This window comes from Pseudonaja textilis, chromosome 16 (assembly GCF_049901715.1).
Source record: "Pseudonaja textilis isolate UNSWEBS1 chromosome 16, rPseTex1.2, whole genome shotgun sequence".
NCBI lineage: Eukaryota > Metazoa > Chordata > Lepidosauria > Squamata > Elapidae > Pseudonaja > Pseudonaja textilis.
The window spans coordinates 4,836,732-4,861,661 of NC_142005.1; the positions used below are offsets into that span (position 1 = coordinate 4,836,732).

Here is a 24,930-nt window from a genome sequence, read left to right on the forward strand (position 1 = left end):
GAGGAGGAGGAGGAGGAGGAGGAAAGCCAGCTGTAGAAAACAGGAAGGGGGGAAAAAGAGAACGCTTCAAGTGACAGGTGGCAGAAAGGGCCAGCTGGCAAGGGAGCAGAAATACAGCGCCTGGCTTTCAGGAAATCAAGGGGAGGAAGGGAACTTCCCATATACAGGAAATCCTCGGCTTACATACATTCATTTAGCGACTGTTTGTTAAGTTTCAACAGCACCGAAAAAAAGTGACTCGCGCATACGACAACTGTGGCATCCCCAAGGTCATCTGATCAAAAGTCAGGGGCTTGGCAACTGGCATGGATGTATGACAATCCTGGGGGTCATGTGATCGCCATTTGTGACCTTCCCAGCTGGCTTCTGATGAACGGAAATGGTGGCCGTTACGTTAACCGTAAAGCTAGCTTTAAGAAGCACAAGGCTGGAGTTGTTTGCAAGACCTAAACCCAGAGAGCGTCCAAATTCGGCCACTTTAAAAGACTTGTGGGCTTCAAAACTCCCAGAACCCCCCAAGTCTGTGTTGTGTCCTGCCAGCTGCCAGCAGAGCTGGCGACAGGCTCGGATAATGAGGAGGTTGGGGAGGAACTTGGGCCAGTCCCAGAGTCTGGGGAAGGCTCCGATGGATGCTCTGCGTCGGAAGCAGAGCTGGGGCCAGGACCGTCTGATATTTCCAAGCTGCCTTTGGAGTTGGAGATAAGTGGGGAAGAAGAACAGCTGGAGCCTGTTCAGATATATGTATGCACAGAGCTGTCAGGAGAGGAGAACAACTGAGGAACAGGGGCCAACTCAGGAGGAGGGGCACACGTGGACGCTGAATGGCCCCTCTTTGGGGAATAAACAGAGGCAAGAGGGGAGTGGTGGTTGCAGGAGACAATAGTTCGCTTATTATTATGAAGATTTGCTTAGTTCGTGCCTCAGAGACTCCTTGCCAGGAATTAATTTATAGCTTTGTGACTGGAAGCTCTGGGCCTGGCAATTCTCCAAGGACTGATAAATTGCAATTAATCGTTTGAAGGATTATTGCCAGGACTTTTCTGTGTGTGAATGCCATGAATTCACAGTAACTAAACAAAGAGGGGGTTTTTCGGGATAAGGAGTCTGTTTCTTGGTTCGGCTAAGCCTGGGTCAGAACAGTCGGATACCTCCTTTCCCCGGTGGTTTGATGGAGGGATATCAACGAGGCACCAAGCCAAAGCTCTGACACTGAATGTCTGGCTGGGGAATTCTGGGATGTTGGAAGTCCATGGGTCTTAAAAGTGGTTGAAGTTTGGACACCCCTCTCCAGGAAAGTACAGTTCAAGGGATTTTTTTCCCCCTTGCAGAACCGTTTGTTCCTGTTAAAACAGGGATGGTTCCTTTCCTTTTAGGCTGCAGGATAAACATAATTTATTGAGCTGTTTTGGCCTCCTAGCCTCGCACTGCCGTTTGGTAGCTAATTCTAACCTGGCTTCTCTCTGTGTGTGGCTTGTTGCTTCTTAGCAGCACACGGGGAATCTTCTTCCTACATTTGAGAAGAAGCTATTCGTTCCAGCATCGCGATTCCTCTCTCTCTCTCTCTCCCCAGTTTCCAGTCGCCGTGCCGGTCAAGAAAGAGTGTGCCGAGATGGATGAGCTCGGATCTCCCCTCAGAAGGTGGTTCACGTAGCTGCCAAGCCTTCGCTCACGGGCATGCTAATGTGGGCTGTGAGCAGCGGCTGGCTGATGCCCTCCTTGAGCACAAACACCTGCAGGGGAAAGAGAGAAGACCCAGCTGAAGGCCAAACTGGGGAGGGGGGTTCAAGGGGGAAGGGGGGGTATGGAATTGCTTCCTTTGGAGGAAGGGAACCCTGCAATGTTTTGGAAGACAGAAAGACAGGTGGGATCCCGCAGTGGGAATTGGGGTACCGAGGTAAACATACCAGATTTCTCCAAACAGCAAAATGGGGAATGGGGGAGAAAGGGTGATTGGCGGGTTAGCGTGGTGTTGCGATGGTTAGAATGCCATGTTGCCGGCTAACTCTGCCAACTGCCTGCAGTTCGATCCTGCTGTGTGTCCCAAGGTCATGTGATCACCTTTTGCAACCATTCCAAACAAATCTATTCTTAAAATCCTCCAGTGTTTTCACCATTCACAATTTCTGGAGGCAAGTTGTTCCACTGGTTCGTTGTTCTCGCCGTCAGGAAATTCCTCCCTAGTTCTAGGTTGCTTCTCTCCTGGATTAGTTTCTACCCGTTGCTTCTTCTCCTGCCTTCTGGGGCTTTGGAGAATAGCTTGACCCCCCCTCCTCTTCTTTGGGGCAGCCCCTCAAGTATTGGAAGACTGCTATCAAGCCACACACCCACAATCTTTTGGCCCTCTAGATTCAACAGAGTAACAGAGTTGGAAGGGATTTTGGACATCTTCTAGTCCACCCCTCTGCTTAAGCAGGAGAACCTATATCATCACAAACAAGGGATTGTTCGGTCTCCTCTTGAAAGCCTCCAGGGATGAAGCATCCACAACTTCTGGAGGGAAGGTATTCCATATAAATTGCTCTCACCATTAGGGCATTTCTCCTTGGTTCTAGATTCCTTCTCTCCTTGGTTAGTTTCCACCCATTGTTTCTTGTCCTGCCTTTTGATCTTTGGGGAATAGACTGAAATCCTCCCCGCTTTTCTTTGTGGCAACTCCTCAAATATTGGAAGACAGCAATCAGGTCACGCCGAGTCCTTCTTTTCATTAAACTAAAGGTCTTCAAACTTGGCAAGGTTAAGACTCATGGACTTCAACTCCCAGAATTCCTGAGCTAACATGACTGGAGGAGGAGGAATTCTGGAGGAGTTGAAGTCCACAAGCCTTAAACTTGTCAAGTTTGAAGACCCTGGCATTAAACTAAAGGATTGGGGGCTTGAACAGTGGGAAAAACCAACTTAAGGCCACCAACCTTGATAACATCCGAGATCGCTTGGTCGCTGAGACACTCGACAAAGGTGGCTAAACGATAATTCAGTCCCGGGATCAACATCGGAGCCTGAAAGGAAAATTGAAAAAAGGGGAAATAAATACAGATACTCCTCGACATTCATTTAGTGACTGTTTGAAGTTACAGCAGCACTGAAAAAAAGTGACCATTTTTCACACTTGGCCATTGGCTCGTATTTATGACAGTTGCAGGCTCAACTGCAGTCGTTAACACGGAGGACTACCTGTATAGTCAACACCTGGATCTGGAGCTTACAGAAGACAGACTAAAGTCGACCTGGGTGATTTGAAGTCGAGCATATCCTGCGCCCTGAATCAAATTACAGGTAGTTCTCAATTTACAATTGAGCCCAAAATTTCTGTAGCTAAGTGAAGCATTTAAGTGAGCTTGCCCCATTTTACAACATTTCTTGCTACGGTTGTTAAGCAAATCATTACATTTGTTAAGTTAGTAACACAGTTTTTTTTAGTGCATCTGGATTTCCCCACTGACTTTGCTTGTTAAGAGGTTGCAAAAGGGGATCCCGGGACCCAGGGACACTGTGACCGTTGTAAGTATGAACCAGTTACCAAGCACCTGAATTTGGATCATGTGACCCTAGGGATGCCGCAAACAGTCGTGAAGTGTGAAAAATGGTCATAAGTCCCTTTTTCAATGATGGTGTAGCTTTGAATGGTCACTAAATGAACTGTTAATAAGTCGAGGACTACCTGTATTGTACTGAGACATACAGGTAATCCTCGACTTACAACCATTTACTTAGTTTAGTTTAGTTTAGTTTAGTTTACTTTATTGTCATTGCACCTCATACAACAAAATCAGACACCATCTTCAGTGCACATCATGACCATGAAAATAAACACAAACACACATCCTTCACCCTCCACACATTGAACCGGAAACCCCCGACACTGCACCAACCCTGCACTCTACAGCAGAATTCAAAAGAGCCACTGCCCTGGGATAGACGCTGTTTTTCAGCCTATTTGTCCTTGTTTTTATTATCCTGTACCGTCTGCCAGATGGTAATAGTTCAAAAAAAGGGTTCCCAGGATGAGATGGATCTTTGAGGATGTTTTGAACTTTCTTAAGGCAGCGGGAGCTATAAAGCTCTTCCAAAGAGGGGAGAGGGCAACCCGTGATCCTCTGGGCCATGACATTCACCCTCTGGAGCGCTGTCCTATCTGCCCCCGTGCAATTGACAAACCCTACAGAGGTGCAGTGAGTTAAGATTCTCTCTCTGGTGCAGCGGTAGAAGGTCACCAGCAGTTTTCCATTCAGTTGTTGTTTCCTGAGAAGCCTCAGGTAGATAATCTCTGCTGGGCCCTTTTTGACCAGGGCTGCAATGTGGGCCCCCCAGGTCAGGTCCTCTTTTAGGGTAACACCCAGAAACTTCAAACTGGCCACTTGCTCCACTCGGACTCCATGGATAAGCAAGGGCTGGAGGCCTGATCTGTTCATCCCAAATTTCAACAGCACTCAAAAGAAGTTACTTACAACTGGTCCTTTTGCGTTCAAGACTGTTGCAGCCTCCTTACTGTCCTGTGATCAAAATCCAGGTGCTTGGCAACTAGGGTGTGTATTCATGACAGTTGCAGTATCCTGGGGTCACATGATTGCCATTTGCAAACTTCCCGAACGGCTCCAACCAGGAAAATGAAGGGGGGGAAAAACAACAACAGAGAAGGGTGCAGTGTTACCTTGAAGAACGGACGTTCGACAGAATAATGGTTTTCGTCGTAAATGAAGCAAACGAGGAGATTTGCTATCGCACGATTCTCGGACATGTTCTGGAGATTAAGACACAGTTTGAAAGTGGGGCCCATGCCCTGCACCTGAGGAGGGAGGAAAAGAAGAGGAGGAGGAAGCATTAAATGAGGACAAAGGACACGGGACAAGGAGAGAGATCCCCCAAATGGAGAGCTTCTCTTCCTAAGCCCAAAAGATCAACTCTGGAAGTGCCAGAGAGAGGGGGAATATATTCTCAATTGTCCTAAATGGATATTTTCTTTTGGAAATCTTTTTACATGTTTTTTTTAACCTCTTTTTACAAATCTTTTTTACCTCTAGCAACCGAGACCATCTAAACCCGGTGTTTCTTAACTGTGGCAACTTTAAGTTATAATTCCCTAGCTGGCCTGGTTTAAGATGGATCGACTTCCATTCCCAGAATTCCCCTGCCAGCATGCATGCTTTTAAGATGAGTGGAGCTCAATGCTCAGAATCCCCTAGCCAGCATGCTGGGATTGGAAGTCCCCACATCTCAAAGCACGCTGGCTGGGGAATTCTGGGAGTTGAATTCCTTTAAACTTAATTGCTTAAAATAAATAAGAATTAGCCTTAAGCAGTCAGTGTGTGAAATCTCTCCAGGAGGCAGGGGAAGGGCGGGCTGGTGAATTTGGGGAGTTGAAGTGGCTAAGCTTCATGATATATAGCAGTGATGGTGAACCTTTTTGGCACCAAGTGCCCAAACTGGAATGTGCCAGAGCGCCGGAAAACTGGAGACCAGCTGGCCGGTGCGCGCAGGCCTAGTTTGGGGCCGTTTGGGGGGCCGTTTTCAAGCCGTTTTTCAGGCCATTTTTGGCTGTTTTTCAAGCCATTGTCAAAACAACCTTTCTTGGCTGTTTTTTGGGCAGTTTTCAGGCCTTTTGGGGGCCATCTTCACGCCATTTTTCAGGGCATTTTCAGGCCATTTTTCAGGGGATTTTCAGGCTGTTTTTGGCTGTTTTTTGGTTGGTTTTCAGGCTTCTTTTTGCCCGAAATACGGCCTGAAAATAGTCTGAACACGGCTCAAAAACAGCCTGAAAAAGGGCCAGAAAAGCAGCTGGAAAATGGCCCAGAAAAAGGGTTTTCAGGCCATTTTCCAGCGTTCCAATGCCTGCCAAGACCAGCTGACCAGAAACCAGAACAGCAGCTGGTGATGGCGCGTGCGCCCACTGGGAGGGCTCTGCGTGCCACCTCTGGCTTGCGTGCCATAGGTTCGCCATCACGGGTATCTAGGGTTTCTCCTGCTTGGGGGGTGGGTCTAGATCAGGGGTCTCCAACCTTGGCAACTTTAAGGCTGGAGGACCTTCAACTCCCAGAATTCCCCAGCCAGCAAAGCTTCTGGGAGTTGAAGTCCATGCATCTTAAAGCATGCTGGCTGGGGAATTCTGGGAGTTGAAATTCTCTAGGCTTAAAGTTGCCAAGGTTGGAGACCCCTGGTCTAGACGACCTACAAAGTCCCTTCCAACTCTGTTAATCTGAATCGAATCTGAATCTGAATCTAAGATTCAAGAAACATTGTTCTAAGAGCACATTTTAAGAAGCATTGGACTTCAACTCCCAGAATTCCCCATCCACACAAATGGAAGCAAAGGCATAAAACCTGGATAATGTTGAGAATATTAGGATGCATTTGAAGCCCGGGGCGTTCATGAGCTCCTCCCTGGTCTCGGAATGGTTTACTCACCACAGCGTTCAGCTTGAGCGGCTCCTGCAGGGACTCCGAGACGGGGGCCATGCTGCACTCCAGCGCCCGGACGTAAGCACGGGCCGCCGTGAGACGGATGCGTCTGAGGTCTGTCTGAAAGACTTGGTGCATGGCTGGGAAAGGGAAGAAGAGAGGAGGATGAACGAAAGGCAAGCGAAGGAGCCCTTCGATTTTACCCCCTCTTACCATGACATACCACCACAACTGAGCTCAAAATTTCTGTTGCTAAGGGAGACATTTGTTAAGGGACTTTTGTCCCATTTTTATGACCTTTCTTGCCAGAGTTATTATTAAGCGAAACACTGCAGTTGTTAAGTTAGTAACACGGTTGTTGATCCGGCTCCCTTGTTGATTATGCTGGTCAGAAAGTTGCAAAAGGAGATCGCGTGACCCCAGGAGACTGAAAAACTATCACAAAGGGTGAAAAATGGTCATAAGTCACTCTTGTCAGTGCTGTTCAGTGTTTCCTGGTGATTGGCCCAAAGTCATCAAACTGGCTTTCATGCGTAAGTTGGGACTAGAACTCCTCATCTCCTGGTGATTGTCAGGAGTTTTTGTTCTGACCAAGGCTTCCTGAAACCGTAATCAAGGACACGCTTAGTCCAAACAGCTCGTTTTATTTCAACACTGGGAATTATGTTCATTCCCAGCCCGAAATGAGTCCCAAATAGTCCCTCGAGATAAGCACTCACCTTTATCTCCTTTGAATTGCTGCCAACAAGTAGTGTCAAAATAACTGTAAAATGCCAAATGGAGTACAAACTCCACACATAGCTTCAAGGTTTAATCCGAACAGAGCGAATGACTTTGCTTCCTGCAAAGGTTTCTCTACATTTGCCTGTCCTTTATACCTTATGGGAGGGGCAATCAACTCCCAGCCTTACTCCCGAGTTGCCCCTTTTGTCTCAGCTGCTCTGGCCTTCTGGCAGTTCTGAGCACACGCTTACTGGGAACAGGCTCCCCTTGTTCCTCTGCCTCGCTGCTGCCAGACTACAGAGCCAGTACATAACTCCCAGATGGTCCAGGCCCCATCTCTGTATCAGACGCAGGACCCTCGTCCAAGCCCTCCCCAGATTCCTGGACTGGTCCCTGTTCTTCCCCACTGTCCAATTCTGCGCAGGTTGCTGGCAAACCACAACAGCTTTCATGCATAATGTGGGACTAGAACTCCGCATTTCCCAGTTTCTAGTCTAGCATCTTCCCCTCGATACCAAGCTTGCTCTCCTGCCAAGGTCCAAACAGTATTTTAAGGTAGAGAATAGACCTGAGAGAGGGTGCACTGGATTCCTGGCCCGTTCCGCTTACCCACTGCACACTCTCGTTCCCGCAGTGTCTGGTCCACGTAGAGTTTTGTTTTCTTGGGCACGTTGAGTTTGGTGCTCTGGGTCACAGGAACACCGGCTGTGGCATCCCCCTTATGGAAAGTGCTGTTGCGTTTCAAGATCTTGATGATGAGACCCCCACCTGGAGACAATAGAAAAGTTGGAAGTGGGATGGATGGATGGATGCAAGGTAGCACAGAGACTGATGTTGAGACTCTAGAAAGAGTGCAATGAAGAGCAACTAGGATGATGAGGGGACTGGAGGCTAAAACATAGGATGAACAGTTGCAGGAACTGGGCCTGGCTAGTCTAGTGAAGAGAAGGACCAGGGGAGACAGGACAGCAGTGTTCTAATATTAGAGGGGCTGCCCCAGAGAGGAGGAAGGGGGTCAAGCTATTTTCCAAGGCACCCGAAGGCCAGACAAGGAACAATGGATGGAAACTGAACAAGGAGAGATTCAACCTATAAATAAGGAGACATTTTCTGACAGTGAGAACAATCAACCCATGGTACAGAAGTTGCCCTTGGAAGTTGTGGGAGCTTCATCCCTGGAGGCTTTCAAGAAGAGACTGGACTGCCCTCTGTCAGAAATGGTGTAGGGTCTCCTGCTCGGGCGTGGGGGGTTGGACTAGATGACCTACAAGGTCCCTTCCAACTCTGTTAGATAAATCTGTTAAAGGAAGGCTAGCTGTTCTGCTCCCATGCATGATAAAAAGGCTTAACCAGGCCAAGGAACAAATGAGAGACTATCTTTGGCCAACAGCATCTACATTCTGGCGAGAGAGACATTCTCCAGTACAAGTCCGAGAGCTCGGAAGGCAAGAGCTCCAGTCCCGGTGAGCAACCCGGATCGGATCCCAAACCTAGGTTGTTTACATTCACACCTTTGGTTGTCATGATGAGGGTGTTGTCCTCTCGTCCGTAGTGGCCGAAAGCGATGCTGGTGACAACGTCCTGCCAAGAATTGGGAAAGAAACAAAGTAAAATTGGTCAGCAATGAGGGAGCGAAATCAGAAACCTCGAGAGGGGGTATTTGTGCCGGAGCCTCCCAAGCCGAAGCTGGCCACTGTATGTGTGAGACACTTTCTCGGTAATCCTTGCTTTACGACCGTCGTGGAGCCTGCCATCACTTGCGATATTCATAAAACGGGATCTCACACGTTGGAACCGATTTCGCAACCTTGTTTTGTTTTTTTGTTTATATATATATATATAAAAACTTAAGAAAACAAATACACACACACACCACAAACCATTCCATTTCAATTGTGCGTCGACTTGGGTACCTATTTCAATTAAGCATTATAAATGAAAGTCTTCTGATCAAATCTAACAATACATCAATGTTCCCATATATATTCCCATATTATTGAGTGTTGCAGCGATAATTCAGCACCAGAAAAATAAACACAGGTTGTTAAGTAAATCTGGCTTCCCCATTGACTTTACTTGTTAGTAGGTCGCAAAAGGGGATCGCGTGACCTCCGGAACCCGTCGTAAATACGAGTCAGCGGCCGAGGGTCTGAATTTTGATCCAGGCACCACAGGGGATTCTACAACTGTCTTTTAAGAGTGGAAAAACGGTTGCCAGTCATTTTTTCAGTGGTAACTTCAAATGGTCACTAAATGAGGAGTCAAGGAGCATACTGCTCATGAGTAGCAGTATATAAATTTGAGGCCTGGTTCGGACAACATGTAATGTTAATTCCTGAAATGAGCAAAGAAATGGAAGGAAGGCTAGGCTGCAGCACAGGAAGTGGGGATTAGCATTAGCTTGACAGGATTTTGACAAATATTCCCACAAAATTTGGAATCTTACCGGCACCTGGATGACATTGACAAGGTTTTTGTCCCGGAAAACATGGATTTCCCTGTTGGCCAGCGACACCAACACAGCCTGGAAGCTTTGCAATTTCTCATCCATGAGTCCCAAAGTGACGGGGGCCGCTGACAACGTCACTGCCCAGAGCTTCTTTCCCTGGAACGAGAAGACGGGGTGGGGGGTGAGGAAATGTCAGAAAATCATAGGGTCTCCTGCTAGGACTAGATGACCTCCGAGGCCCCTTCTCACTCTGCTACTCTATATTCCTTGGCTTCCGGGAGGAGTTTGGGCAGAGCGATGCTGCCCTCTGCAGGCTCGTTCAAGGCTTTGTGGGAGAATATAACAGGCAGTCTTTGGACTTCGCCACCACAACAGAGCCCGGATTTCTGCCATTAAGTGAGACATCGGTTGAGTTGTGGTCGTAAATTGAGCCACCCACCGCACATGTGCACTCAATTTTACAGCAAGAGTGGAAAAGCCAGTCCATGCAGTCCTTCGGTTAATCCATTCTCCTGAATGGTGTGGGGGGGGGGGGTTTCCTCCCCTAGAAAATGGGCAGAAAAGGATAGGAAACTGGCAAGGAAATTATTAAATTGTGGTGATGTGACTGAGGAAGGCTACAACTAGTTGAAAAAGATAAGCCGGTTGCCAAGTGCCCCACAGACCATTACACGACCGCAGGTGTGTGTGTGTGTCTGTCTCAGTCATAACTTCGAGGATGGGTCTTTAACAGCTTCTTAAAGGCCCATCATAACTTAAAATCCTCACTAGCGACTGGTCATAAATTGAGGACTATCTGGATTTATGTCTTGGAAATCGAGCTGCGTGCATAGCTGCAAACAGAGGTGTAGAAGTTTATAAATTGTGAGCCTGTTTTGCAAGGGTGGTGGGGGTGGAAACTATTATTGTTGTAATACATCTATCAGGATTCAACTAGGCAGCACAATATATGTCTATCTGTTTTTGCATAGGTATATGTCCCCCTTTTAATGTTTTGTTTCGTCTTTGTGAACATTTTTCCTGTTTAAAGTTTGTACTCCAATTTTTTTTGAGGAAAAATTAAATTAAATTACAAGGGAATCGAGCTGCCATCAATTCTGGATAAGTTTGGATGGGAGATTTGATTTGCTTTTCACACGGTACGTCGGATTAAGAGAGCCGCCAAGCTCAGCGCAAACATGCACCCTTGCAGCAACAACTTGCACAACTCGCTACCCCTAACCTTCTGGTTGTAGCCTCGTAGTGTCTCATCTGAACAGGCCACCATGATGTTCTTCTGGACTCGAACCAAACCAACAGCTTGGGAGCTCAGTTCGATGCAATATTTGGGCCGTTTGGAATCCCTATGTGGAGGAGAGAAAAAAAAACAGGAAAAAAATTCAGCCCGAAGACCCGAATAGAACAGGGGACACGGTTCCAATTGGGCAGAAAATGCAAAAAAAAAAAAATCTATCCAAGCACCTCTCATCAATCGACAAGGAGGCTAGAAGTCAAAGTTTCTCAAACTTTGCAACTTTAAAGACGCATGGAATTCCCCAGCCAGCGTGCTTTAAGATATCTGGACAACAATCCCCATCATTCCCCAGCCAACAAACTTTAAAAGATGCCTGGACTTCAACTCTCAGAATTCCTCAGCCAGCATGTTTAAAGACTGGTGGACTTCAACTCCCAGAATTCCATGGCTGGCTAGGGAATTCTGGGAATTGAAGTCCAACCATCTTCCAGCTGCTGAGGTCGTGAAATTCTTGATTTATTGTCCGCTTTCCCTTCCATTCTTTTCCCAGTCTGCCACAATCTCGTACAATATGGCCTGCTTACACCAATTATGACTTTTCCTGAAATGTCATGCTTATTATGGGATGCTCTGAGCATTGGCTTGAATGTGCTTCACCTACTGTCTGCTGCAGAACAGCCCTTTTGCCACTGGTGGGACCACATACCTGCGAAGAATGTAAACGCTACCATTCCGACACGCCACGGTGAGATAGTATTCCACGTCAAACTGGCCTGCAATGTCCAGAAAGGCGGGCACACTTGGTATGGCCACCTACAAGGGAAAAAGAGAGAGCTGGGTCATGGTTGGACTTCTGCCCGTGAAACCTGCAAGGAAGGACTGGACACAATATCTGAATTCTCACACTGCATCCAACCAAGTCATTTTAGCCTTCAGTGGTTACCTTCGTACAGCCTGTTAAACTGGATTAGTGTTAATTCAGGGTTGTTGTTTTCTTCTAACCTGGCCTGTTGGGTTGATACAAAACTGGATTTAAGAGATGGTAGGGATCTCGAGAGTGGGTTAATTGTGTAACCAGGTTGGGGGGGGGGTTGTGTGGAGGGAGAAGGAAGTGGGTTTGGAAAGGAAGGTCTTGGCTCCTCATCAAAGAGGGAGGTCCAACCTTGGCAATTTAAGACCGGTGGACTTCCAACTTCCAGAATTCCCCCACCAGTCAGAAATTTTAAAGTATGTTGGCTGGGGAATTCTGAGAATTGGAGTTCACCCACCTTAAGGGATGCTGACCAGGCAATTCTGGGAGTTGAAATCCAGACATCTTAAAGCATGCTAGCTGGGGAATTCTGGGAATTGAAGTCCACACAACTTAAGGTATGCTGACTTGGGAATTCTGGGAACTGAAGTTCACCCACCTTAAAGTATGCTGGCTGGGGAATTCTGGGAGTTGAAATCCAGACATCTTAAAGCATGCTAGCTGGGGAATTCTGGGAATTGAAGTCCACCCATCTTAAAGTTGCCAAGGTTGGACATCCCTGCCCTGTAACCCGACAAGATCTAGTCTTAAAGCCAGAATCTTCTGAATATGGACATATACCTTCTCTATGTCTTGGGATATTATTTTTGTCAATATGTTTGAGAAGGAAGGAGAGCATACCATATCGCAAAGGGGGTACAACACAGTATGCAAAATTCTGGTATAGAGCCTCACTTTTGACAAGATGGTGAAGGCTTCGGGGTCCAGGATCAGGATTTCCATGTTCTCCGTCCCGACCACCAAGCAGCTGATCGCATCCTCTTCCACACGGTTCTTCTTCAGAGTGGCCATACAGGTGATCACCGTCTGAAAAACACCCACAGTAGCCCAGGAAAATAAGGAAGGCATTTTATTCCATTAAATCAGCCAACAGAAATAACAGGTAATCCTCGACTTACAGCCACAATGGAGCGCTACATTTCAGTTGTTAAGCGAAACATTTGCCAAGTGGATGTTCCCCCATTTTACGGCCTTTCTTGCCACAGTTGTTAAATGCATCACTGGAGCTATTAAATTAGTGATGAAGTTACTAAGAGGAACTGGCTACCCAACTGACTGTGCTCGTTGGAAGGGCGCAGAAGGGATCACGTGACCTTGGGACACAGCAACGGTCGTAAGTATGAACCAGTTGCCAAGCACCTGAATTTTGATCATGCGACCAGGGGGGACGCTCTAAAGGTCATAACTGTGAAAAATAGTTGTAAGTCTCCTTTTTTAACTTTAATTTTATTTTTTAAAAACAGTTTATACATTTTCACATTACATACGTATGCGCTTAAGTGAACAGCATATTGTCTGGATCATTTTGCTTATATAACAATACTTTTCCAGTTCCTAATTCCTACCTCTATTATCCAAACATTTGTAAAACAATTGCTACCAATCTGCCTTCCATGGCGGATCTGTATACTGCACGAATCAAAAAGAGGGCTGTGAAAATATCTATATACCCCTCACATCCTGGACATAAACTGATTCAACTCCTACCCTCAAAACGACGCTATAGAGCCCTGCACACCAGAACAATTAGACACAAGGACAGTTTTTTTCCACAATGCCCTCATTCAGCTAAACAAATAATTCCCTCAACACTGTCCAATTATTTACAAAATCTGCACTACTATTACTATTAATCTTCTCATTACTCCTTATCGCCCATCCCCTCCTACTTGTGACTGTATGACTGTAACTTTGTCGCTTGTATCCTTACGATTATTATTAACTGTTTCCTAGGATGATTTCATTGCTTATTGTACCCTATGACTATTATTGTATAGTACCTTATGATTCTTGACTCTGGACAAATGTCTCTTTTCTCTTATGAACACTGAGAGCTTATGCACCAAAGACAAATTCCTTGTGTGTCCAATCACAGTTGGCCAATAAATCATTCTATTCTATTCTATTCTATTCTATTCTATTCTATTCTATTCTATTCTATTCTAAAACAAACCCCATGTTCGAAAAATACTCTGTATCTTTGTCAGTGCCGTTGTAACTTCACACAGTCACTAAACGAACTGCACTATTGGATTCTGGGGTACAGACCTGACGTTTGATGGGCTGGAACTTATGCTGGTTCACAAAGGACTCCATCTCAGAGAGCTCAAGGGTCAGGAACCTATGGAGAAGAGAAAAGATGGTGAGAGAAATATATGTGGTCCTCCATTTACAACAGTTCGTTTAGTGACCACTCGAAGCTACGACAGTGCTGATGAAAGTGACTTGCGATTGGGTTATTTTTTTCCACACTTACGACCGTAGTAGCATCCCTTTGATCAAAATTGGGACACTGGGCAACTGGTTCATATTTACGACGGTCGCAGTGCCCTGGGGGGGTCACGTGATACCCTTTAAGAGACTTTCAAAGTCAACAGGGAAGCTGGATTCACTTAACAATCGCGTTACCAACTTAACAATGGCAGCGATTCACTTAACAACAGTGGCAAGGAAGGTGGTAAAAGTGGAGCAACATTCATGCGACCAACGGTCTTGCTTAGCAAGAGACGTTTGGGGCTCAATCCCGGTTGAAAGTCGAGGACTACCGATATAGATTCCCAGTCAAGAACTACCACAAAAAAAGAGAGAACATTTCCCACAACCGGTGGGATGTCCCACGCAAGCCAACCCCTCCAATGTGAGACGCTCACCTCAAAGACTGCACCGAGAGGGGCATTTCGGCATTTTCTCTGGGAAGGAAGAAGAGAAGACACACATCAGAATGAGCTACGGGTACAGCAAAGAGCCAAGAGAATTTCCCAGTTCAAATTCAAGCTGAACCTGGACGCCTCTAGAAGTTGTGAATGCTCCAACATCGGATGTTTTTAAGAAGAGACCCTTCCAACCTTGTTATTCCTTCCTCCCTCTCTCCCTCCCAGAAAAGAAGGTTTTAAAGCTGTTTTTTTTTTAAATGGCTCAGAACAACAACAATTCACCCTTTGTGGGGTCGAGATTCTCTTACCTGATGGCTTCCAGCATCTCTTTCATTGACAGAAGGTCAACCTTGTCCTGTGCAGAGAGAGAGAGAGAGAAAAGGACCCCCAGGATTAGGGGTTATTTAAGTCTCTTTTTTTGGATAAAGAAATAATCTGAACTGAATTGGATACAAGTGTGTGATTAGACACACAAGGAATTTGTCTCTGGTGCAGAAGTACTCAGTGTACATGCAAAGAAACAGGAGCACAACGAGGAGGAGGAGTCAAGGTAGAGATCATAACTAGCACAACTAACTTTCCTTCTATTTTCCCCACAACAGCAACCCTGAGAGGTGGGTTGGGCTGGCAAAGAGTGTCAGGCTCAGCTGGCTTTCATTCCTAAGGCAGGACTAGAACTCCCCATCACCTGGTGACTGGCCCAAAGTCACCCAGCTGGCTTTCACACCTAAGGCAAGACTAGAACTCCCCATCACCTGGTGATTGGCCCAAAGTCACCCAGCTGGCTTTCATGCCTAAGGCAGGACTAGAACTCACCATCCCCTAGTAACTGGCCCAAAGTCACCTTTCATGGCTAAGGCAGGACTAGAACTGACACCAGACCAAGCTGGCTCACTCATGGATCAAGAGATGCCAGCACATAAGTGATCAACAGACACTTTTAAGAAGGAGAAAAAAGATACCCCTACCTCCCCAAAGAGCAGGACCATGAGATTCAACACTTGGCATCTTTGTGCCACTCAAATGCTCTCATTTAAAACCTGTTCCTTCCCTCTCCTCACCTCCTTTGCCTGGTCCCAGACCACTTTCTCCATTGGGTTGGGCTCCATCAGTGGCAGAGTAAATTTGAAGTAGGGACGCAGATTCTTGTAGACGTAGATATACGGCCCAGAAGCCACAGCCAGGGCTGGCATGCAGGGCTCGTGTAGCTCCATCAGAAAGGAAACCACGCTTGTGGGTAAATCCGGCAGGGTGTTTTCACTCAAAAGGGTGGTACCCTGGTAGACCTTTAGTTTCATCTCATGGCCCGTCGAGCCAAAATTGCCCACCACTAGCTGCAGGTAAGAGAGATAACATGATTGACTTCTTTAAATCATCACCAAGTGATACAGATAGTCCTCCACTTATGACCGGGTGCTTAATGACTGTTTAAAGTTATGATGGACCCCCCCAAAAAATGCAGGTAGTCCTTGATTTTGAACCGTTTAGCACTAAAAATGGCTGCGGATTTATATCCGGGGTTGAAATGAGGAAAGTTGGCTAGGCATTTTTTCTCTCTGGTAGGGGCATTTTCTTTACCTTGTGGTCTCCATCCCCATGTAGGTCAGCCAGAGCTGGAAGAAAATAAACAGTCAATGGGAGGACAATTTTATTATCAAAGCCTACCAAGAACTGACAGAGGGAATCTTGGAATATGTTCTAGACCTGAGGGTTGAATTATGCAGCCTTGGTGCTCTCTGAGGTTAGTTCTTTCCTTGCGGATATTTTATTACCGAAGTAGGTAACATCATCAGCACAAGTGAGTGTGGGGTTCTAACCCCTATCTTTTTTCTTTTGCTTTGTTTTCCGTTCTAATCTATTATTTCTATTCTGTTTCCCATTCTATTCTATGTTCCATTCCATTATCCCACCCTTTCTGAATTTTTAAAACTCAAGGGAGCAAGCATGTTTAATACTTTTTCCTTTTCCTATTTTCTCCACAACAACCCTGTGAGATTGATTGGGCTATGAGACAGAGTGAGTTTTAAAAATCACGGTCTCCTGGTTTCTAAGCCAGGACCTTCATTGTGAGACTAAAAACAGCGCGCACTGCCAGTTTATAGACACATGGAATCATAGGGCTACAAGGGACCACGGAGATCATTTAGTCCAATCCCTTATTCAAGCAGGAGATTCTCTATACCATTCCGGACAGTCCAGTCTCTTCTTGAAAACCTCCAATGTTGGAGCACCCACAACTTCTACCACCCCTCCCCAAAAAGGAGGAAAGAGGAGGGGGAAAAAGGAGCTCAGACTTACTGACACATGAGGAAAAGGTGTGCAAATTGGCTACTGGATCATAGTAGGCATCCAGCCATTTGGAACTGGTGCGAACACTGTTGGCAACCACAGGAAATAAAGTTGAAAAGTTGAAAAGAATATGGCAAATTAACACGGCAAATCAGCGTTTCACAACCTTGGTAGCTTGTAGATGGGTGGACTTCATTTCCCAGAATTCCCCAGCCAGCGTGCTTTAAGATAGGAAGACTTCAATTGCTACATGGGGGATTCTGGGAGTTGAAGTCCATCCATCTTAAAATATGCAGGCTGGGAGTTGGTCCACCGATCTTCAAATTGCCAAAGGTTGAAAAAGGTAGTTTCAATCCAGAGCTAAATTCCCAAATATTCTCCTTTCCATGCACTCCCCCTTCCATATAAATGGATCCCTCCCCCTAAAAGGTGACCCAGGAGGAGGAATGAAGGAGAAATCGCTCCTTTTTTCGTCCCCCACACTTTCCCGCCCTGAAAGGCTGTGGTCGCTATATTTCTGGCTAGATGCCGTTGCTTCCAGGGTGTTTGTTTACCCGTCGCCGGCACCTCCTGAAGACGCCGCCATCGCCATGGCCCTGCAAGTCCTCCCAGCAAGGCCGCAAAGCCCGTTGCTATGGTAACCCCACGGTGGGCAATAGGTGTACTGCAAAAAAGAGTCCCTGCCTGCGAAGCCCGTTATCTTGGAAACCCCACGGCGGGAAATGGGTGCAACGCGAAAATGAGTCCCTCTCGGCGCGCTCATAAACTTCCAAAAGTTAGAGTGACCCACGCCAGCAAGCTTCCGAGACCGACTTCAAATTTTCCTTTCGTCTTCTCTGCCAGCTATTGAAATAAGGGATATTATGAATTTAGTCCACAGTGGAGAGATTATTTATTCTGATTGTTTTGGGTTTGGGATAGCCCAACATTTATTGGGGGGTGGTATGGTGATTCACACACAGGGTCAGTCCTGGCATTCACAGCTTAGCAAGGGGTTAGCCCCTTAAAAATAAAGGTTTGCAAGTAATTAGTTGCATTTCCAGCCTTTTTTCTCAATTTGCACAATTCTCGGGGGACCCACAAAACCAGCCACACAGAGAATGAAGTCAATAGAAACATGCTGTGTTTGGTGCATATGCTACATATCTCCTTCGGGGAATCCATCTGCTCATCTTTATGGCAAATTCTTCAACAATGGAATAATAATAAAAAGGGGGCTTCTGTCCATGCACAGAGTGCCTTTTTTCCTCCTCCTGGTAGAGCTCTGATTTCTCCAGCTGAGCTCCTTTGAGATATGGGAACAACTTGACTCCCATTTCTTTCTCATCCTGGGTAACAAATATTGGTAGTCGGCTTACAACCAGAACTGAGCCCCAAAATTTATGTTGCTAAGTGAGACAGTTAAATGAACCTCTCATTTTAAAACTTGTCCTGCCACTGTTGTTAATTGAATCACTATAGTTGGGAAATTAGTCACCCAGTTGTTAAATGAATTTGGGTTCCCTATTGATTTCGCTTGTCAGGTCACAAAAAGGAATCAACAGGACTATGGGACAGTTATGAGTCCCTTGCCAAGAGACTATTTTGATCACATGACTCTGGGGATGTTGCAAAAGTCTGAAAATGAGTCATGAATTACTTTTTTCAGTGCTGTTGTAACTTGAGTCACTTAATGGACTGTTGTTGAGAGCTACCTGTATCGACCCTGGTTGGGAATTAGGTGTGTTGTAGTCCCAGCACAGCAAGCAGGGACTTGGATGGGTCTGTTGTTTCAATGCAAGGGCATCTTCAATGCCTGATTGGTAATCAACTCTGCAACAGTGAGCCCTTTCTATTTTTCAAATCCAACAGCTCATATTCACATATTTGTATAAACACACCCCGTGGCATAAAATCATAATTTGCTCTCTCAAACCACAGGATGGGAACCAAGACTTGCTAATAAGCCAGCTCTGACAACTGGCTGAGTTCACACTTAATCATAAACCACAAAGCCATCAAGCCATGGTTTATAAACAGTAAACTGCTAGGCTCACACAACATCCTAAGCCAGAATTAAATCCAATGGCATTACTGCTTAAAGCAGTATTTATCTTAGCAACTTTAAGATGTCTGGACTTCAAGTCCCACAATTCCCCAGGCAGCCTGGGGGAATCCTGGGAGCTGAAGTCCAGGCGGGTTAAAGTTGGAGAAACAATAAGCTAGGGAGATGAGTAAACTGACCAACATTGTGGGTTAAGTAATAGCTATCTTTTCCCCCCTCAATCTAATATTTCTGACCTTGAAGAATTTTCTTCCCAGCTTGAGTTTCAAATGAGTTCTCCCCACCAATAGCCACCAGTCTAGGAACCAAGATTTATTACTTCCAAATATTATCCAGTGTGCTCAAATTGTGTAACAGTCAGATTGGATGCCTGCCCCACATCCCCATCCCAAAGAGAAGGTGAGAAAAATCACCCAGATGAGTCCAAGAGAAAAGAAACACACCCAAAACAGAGAGGCCGGGCCGTTTTTCAAACCAATCTGTTGCCCCTAAAGAGATCCGGTCCAATTTCTGTGTTGACCCCCCAGCATTGAGATCAGTGGGCCAGTGAGGGGATAAAAGTGGTTTGTCCTGAGATCTTGGCACAATCAGGTAAGGAGACCAGGGATCCTGGATTGGGTCTCCGTCACTCGATGAGTTTTTTGGCCTTGAAAAACCGTCGTAGGTAGAACACCTGCCACGATGCTAAGCTGACCAGGCACAGCATGGAGAAAATGCTAAAGTAGAAAACTCGAGTGCTGGTGGATTCTGCAAAAAGAAAGCAGAGGAAGGATCAACAACATAGTGATGGCAGTTATTAAGACCATGGTGACTTTAAGACTTGTGGACTTCAATTCCCAGAATTCCCTAGCCAACATGACGGGATGGGAATTGTGGCCCGCCAGTGGCCAGCAGAGCTGGTGGCAGACTCGGACAGTGAGGCAGTTGAGGTGGAACATGGGCCAGTCCTGGAGTCTGGGGAAGGCTCTGATGAGGGCTCTTTGTCTGAGGCAGAGATGACGCCAGAGATGTCTGACAGTTATCAGCTGCCTTCGGACACAGAGATCAGTGAGGCAGAAGGACAGCTGGAGCCTGTTCCCAGTGTGACTATGTGCAGAGCTGCCAGAAGAAGGGAATAGTTAAGGAATAAGGGTTGACTTGGGAGTAAGGGCACCGGTGGACAGTGAATGGCCTCTCCCATAGGAATAAAAGGAGCAAGGAGAGTGGTGTTGGCAGGAGACAATTAGTTCAATTCATTAGGGTGAAGATCTGTTCCCTTGCTGCTACAGCATAGCGTTTGGAAGATATCGACATGGCAACTCTCCAACCCTGATAAAGGTCTGTTGTAAAAATCTCATGAAAGACCATTTGCCAGGACTCTGCTGGAGAGGAATTCTCTTTAACCTAAATAAAAGGGGTTCTATCGGGATGAGGAGTCTGCTTCATGATCTTGGGAAGTCTAGGAGAAGAACACTGAGGAATTCCGGGAGTTGAAGTCCACAAGTATTAAAAGTGGCCGACTTTGGGGACTAAACATGGCTGGCTGAGGAATTATGAGAGTTGATGTCCGCAAGTCTTAAACTGGCCAAGTTTGGGGCCCCCTGACCAAGATCACCCCCCAACTTCTGGTCCTGAATGCAGCAAACTAGATTCTCACATTATTCCAAATCATCATTGGCTTCACCAGTTTCTTTGCAAATCCTTCACTAGGAAACTCACCCAAAATACTAAATTTGACTATAGAGATAGTCCTTGGACTACGAACTTCTGTTGCTAAGTAATGGGATTGTTAAGTGAGTTAAACCAATTCATCTCTCTTGTCAACTCAGTAGTTCTCAAGTTTGGAAGCTGGAAGATATGTAGACTTCAAACTCCCAGAATTCCCCAGACAGAATACTTTAATGTGGGTGGGCTTCAATTCCCAGAATTCCCCAGCCAGCACGCTTAAGATGGATGGATTTCAACTCTCAGAATTTGCCAGCCAGCATGCTTCAGATGAATAGACCTAAACTCCCAGAATTCCATAGCCAAGACTGAGAAACTCTGATCTAGCCTGCTTGTACAACTGGTCGATGGCTCATATTGACAATGACTGCAGTCTAGTCGGAATCTCCTTGTTTGTTAACCCCAAAAACTGTCAATCTAAGTCAATACTTTGCTAGTTGGGGGATTCTGGGAGTTGAAATGTGCACATCTTCAAGTGGCCAAAATTGAGAATCTCTAATCTAGACCTTGTTAGAAGAACTGGCATATTGACATCATAGCTTGAATCTCCTTATGTCAACTCGTAAAACATTCCTATGCCTGTTTTCAAGTTGCCATAAACAAGGGGGAGTGGGAATCAGCAGTAAAACCAGAAGTACATTCCACCATTATCTTAAAAAGATTGTAGCTAGGCGACTGGATCTTCTGGCCGGGAAAATCCTTTATTGGAGAATGTGATTGATGACACCCAGCCTGTGAATGTGCTTCATTGGAGAATCTGATTTATGATACACACAGGGGGCGGAAGGGAAACAGGGCCATAAGTGACTGTGAATTACGTATGCCAGAGTTGGCTTCATTTAGGTTAATAGCAATAGGACTTAGACTTATATACGCTTTATAGTGCTTTACAGCCCTAAGTGGTTTAATGCCAGCATGTTGCTCCTAATAAATATTTTGAGGGTTTTTTTTGAAGTTTGGCTCGAGGTTCATGCTTTAATTAGGGCTATCGCTGGAACCCTAACACCTTGCTTGTTAACCTCAAAATCAAAGTCCATGCTGGCTGGGGGATTCTGGGAATTGAAGTCCACACAGTGGCTAAGGCTAAGGAACACTGAGTTTTGGCTTCCCTGGGAGTTCAGAAGAACTAGAGAAGGTTGGAAGCAAGGGGAAGCTGATCCAGAAGATGGAACATTCTGACATGGGGGTCAGCTGTCCAGAAAAGCAGGGGTAAACCCCCCTCCCCCCAATTAGAAAGCCCGGCCTCACCATTGGTATCGCGCATCTCCTCTTCCCGTTTTTTCATGAAGGCAAAATCCTTGACAATGGATTCGGAAAGGTCCTCCAGGCGACGGAGGTCGATCTCCAACGGTTTCAACTTCTCCGCTTTTGCGACCTGGCAGAAGAGTTGGAAAAGAACCATAGAGCTTGGCGGGGAAGAGGGCCGAGTGACCTCACGTCTGCAGTGACATCATCAGGCTTGTGATGTCATCCTGATCCCTCCCAGGTGCCAACAGGGAGAAGTGAAAAGTTAAGTACCGCCACCATGAGTGGTTGTCGTCCTAATCAAGTTATTAGTCCACAAAGAATATTTCCATAATGTGTTTTTTTTCCATAAATGAGCTTATCCAGCTTATCGAGTTACGTCCAATAATTGGGAATCAGAATTTCATTTGCCAAGCAAAGTGATTAAGGAAGTCCTGCCCAATTTCATGACATTTTTCACCATGGTTGTTAATCGAATCCTTGCAGTTGTTAAGTGAACTTTGTGGGTCATAAGCAAATCTGTTTCCCCCTATTGGCTTTTGTTTGTTAGATTATTTTATAGTGGGCTGCACCATAAACTAGGTTTTCCGCTTTGCAAACCTAGAAAATGAGTTAACTGAGCAACCATGTTAAATCTGTGTTTTGAAAGCAGCCTCTGAACCCGCCACAGCATGATCTGAACTTAAGAATATTCACAGCTACAAAAATTTGACTTACATTTTCATAATTCATGGCTTCTACCCCATGTTTAACATTGAGGGTGATCAGTTGGTCCGGCAGCCGAAAGTTCCCTGAAAAAAAAAAAGGAAAGGTTTGTGTATAGGATGAAAAACACAAGGAGAAAAATCCAGTTAGCTAAAGGCAAGGTTGATCCCGCACCCGTCTAACCCAAGATTCCATTCTATTTGAAATGGCTGGGTTCCCACGGCGTACTAAGTCGCCAATCATGGTTTACAAATTGTAATATGTGATTTTACTAAACATAACAAAGCCAAGCTAAGAAAGCCTACAGCAGCTTTGTATGTTCTTATTAATTATATTAATAGCAATATAAGGACTCAATAAGTGGATTAAAAAGGCCAGATCCAATCTGGCTGACTGTGCCATGAACCATAGATTATAATAATAAAGTATGTTCTTAATATTCTTAATATTTTCTATGTTCTAGTGTATTAAGTGAGGTTAGCTAAATGCAATAACGGTAATAATAAATTAATAAACATAAAGAAAAAAGCTGGACAAAATCCCAAAATACAAAACTTGTATCTAGAACAGGTCTCCAACTTTGTTAACTTTAAGACTTGTGGACTTCAACTCCCAGAATTCTCCAGCCAAGTTGGCTGGAGAATTCTGGGAGTTGAAGTCCACAAGTCTTAAAGTTAACAAAGTTTGGAGACCCTGGTTTAGTGCAAATGTGGCTAAAGAAAGCAAAGATAGAATCAAGAGTGATAGGTGCCGTGGCTGCAATCCAAAACATCTGGAGCACACTTGAACACCACTGGCATTGACAAAATCCCCATCAGTCAATTGCAAAAGGCAGTTTGAGTTGGCACAGCTGACATTTTGTGAGTGTGGCCAGACCTTTAATATTATTCAACAACAAACATCAAAAGGTCCTAGGGAAAGATTTGATACATGGATGAAAAATGCCCTTAAGTTTAAGCATCTGGCTGACTGTATGACAAACCATAACAACAGTAATAAAAATGGGGTTCAGATTTCTCTGAAACTTCTTTCAGTCCTGAAGCAAAATAAGAAACCTCCAAAAATAAATCTAAAGTTAAAGTGCTTTTGGTCAACATGAGCGAAGATATTTTAAATGATCTAAGTAAATTTAGTAACTAGTGTGGCAAACCCCGTTAAACCACGTCAGTTAAATATTTCTTCCATTTTTGCCTTTGTGCAACATGTTACAGTAATTTGACTTTTTAATCCTAGCTTTGGGGTGATTTATGGGGCTGCAAGATTTCGTGTTTGCTTTAACTGACCGTTTAAAAAAAATTCACACAAATTTGGGGAAAACTCACAACGAAGTAATTAAAAGTTTGTGCTTGGGAGTCAAAAGCAACATATAACCTACTGTACCTCTCTCTCTTCCCAAAAGACCCATTGCCCAGTTGCAGGAAGGCCCTTGATGGGGACGATGGGACCTGTAGTCAGGCAGGTGGATGCCCCACACCCTGAGCCTTACCTGGCTGTCCGTGACTCTGAAAGCAAATCTCGTAGACTTCGTAATCCTCGGTGGTGAAAGCGAATTTCCCCTTCTTGGCTTCCTCTTTGGAGTAGAGCAGGTGTCCGGCTGAGTCGGTCACCTGCCGGCAGAACAAGAGAACCCATGAGCATACACAGAGTGCAAAACCAAGTCAGCTCCAGTTTGCAGAGCGCAGAGTGCATTAAGGGTTGGAGAGGAGGAGGAGGAGGAAGGGGATGCCTCTTACCTTTAAGTCTGTTCGGATGCCCGGTGCAGGAGCTTCGGACACTTCATATTCTCCGGTGACCATTACATCCCGGTGCAACTCCTCTTTCAAGCACTTGCGGCTCAGCGGGGGCAGGTGGAAGGAGAGCCCACGGCAGCGGCCGGCAGACAGGGCCAGCAGCACGGCCCAAGGACCCAGCAGGGCAGGCAGCCACATGGGAACGGTGCAAGAGGGAGACCCTCGCCTTCCCCGGGGCTGATTTGGGGAGAGGGTGTCCAAACGACCCCGGTGCTGATCTTGGGGGGGTTGAGGTTCTTCCAACGACCCCGGCCCTTCGGGGGCTCAGATCACACCCAGGACCGTTGGACCGTTGGGTTGGAACGTTCACACGACCCTCTTTTCCCGCGATCGCGCTCTGCACGAGTGCAAACACCTCACCGACCTCCAACTATTCTCCGCTTCCCCAGGCGCGAGCTCCCGGGATTGTCCGAGCGCGCATGCGCCCCTCACTTCTCTCGCCGCGCCCCCTCGGGCTGCGTCTACGCGCGACGTGGCGCGACCTCCAGCTTCGTTCCGGGTAGGGGCGGGGCCCGAACGAAGGACCGCCCCCTCACGAAACCCGGTCGAAAGGGGCCTGTGGGAAAGGGCGGGTTCGCCATCCGTGTCCATCCCAGTGGAGTGCGCCCGGGATTTGGGGAAGGGAGGGCGGGGATGCGGGGAAAGGAGGGTGCCGAGGCAGAGGAGGGGC

At 46.2% G+C, this 24,930-nt stretch overlaps 2 protein-coding genes across 2 annotated transcripts; both read right to left on the minus strand.

Annotated features, from left to right (window-relative positions):
* Positions 1–1,367: 1,367 nt before the first annotated feature.
* BBS1 (Bardet-Biedl syndrome 1) lies at positions 1,368–17,656 on the minus strand. Its single transcript, XM_026716429.2, has 17 exons — positions 17,327–17,656; positions 16,782–16,858; positions 16,062–16,096; positions 15,545–15,817; positions 14,792–14,838; positions 14,481–14,519; positions 13,879–13,951; positions 12,505–12,636; positions 11,506–11,612; positions 10,788–10,908; positions 9,563–9,721; positions 8,628–8,697; positions 7,726–7,884; positions 6,400–6,533; positions 4,649–4,783; positions 2,910–2,996; positions 1,368–1,730 (listed from the first exon to the last, which is right to left on the minus strand). Exons 1-17 carry the CDS (start codon positions 17,533–17,535, stop codon positions 1,644–1,646), a joined length of 1,944 nt encoding a protein of 647 aa, XP_026572214.2. The 5' UTR covers positions 17,536–17,656; the 3' UTR covers positions 1,368–1,643.
* A 1,457-nt stretch (positions 17,657–19,113) lies between these two features.
* Positions 19,114–24,671, minus strand: LOC113446728 (transmembrane emp24 domain-containing protein 10-like). The gene is made up of 5 exons (XM_026716513.2): positions 24,204–24,671; positions 23,957–24,077; positions 22,483–22,556; positions 21,769–21,895; positions 19,114–19,563 (listed from the first exon to the last, which is right to left on the minus strand). The coding sequence occupies exons 1-5, from the start codon at positions 24,396–24,398 to the stop codon at positions 19,442–19,444; spliced, it is 639 nt and encodes a 212-aa protein (XP_026572298.1). The 5' UTR covers positions 24,399–24,671; the 3' UTR covers positions 19,114–19,441.
* Positions 24,672–24,930: the final 259 nt, after the last annotated feature.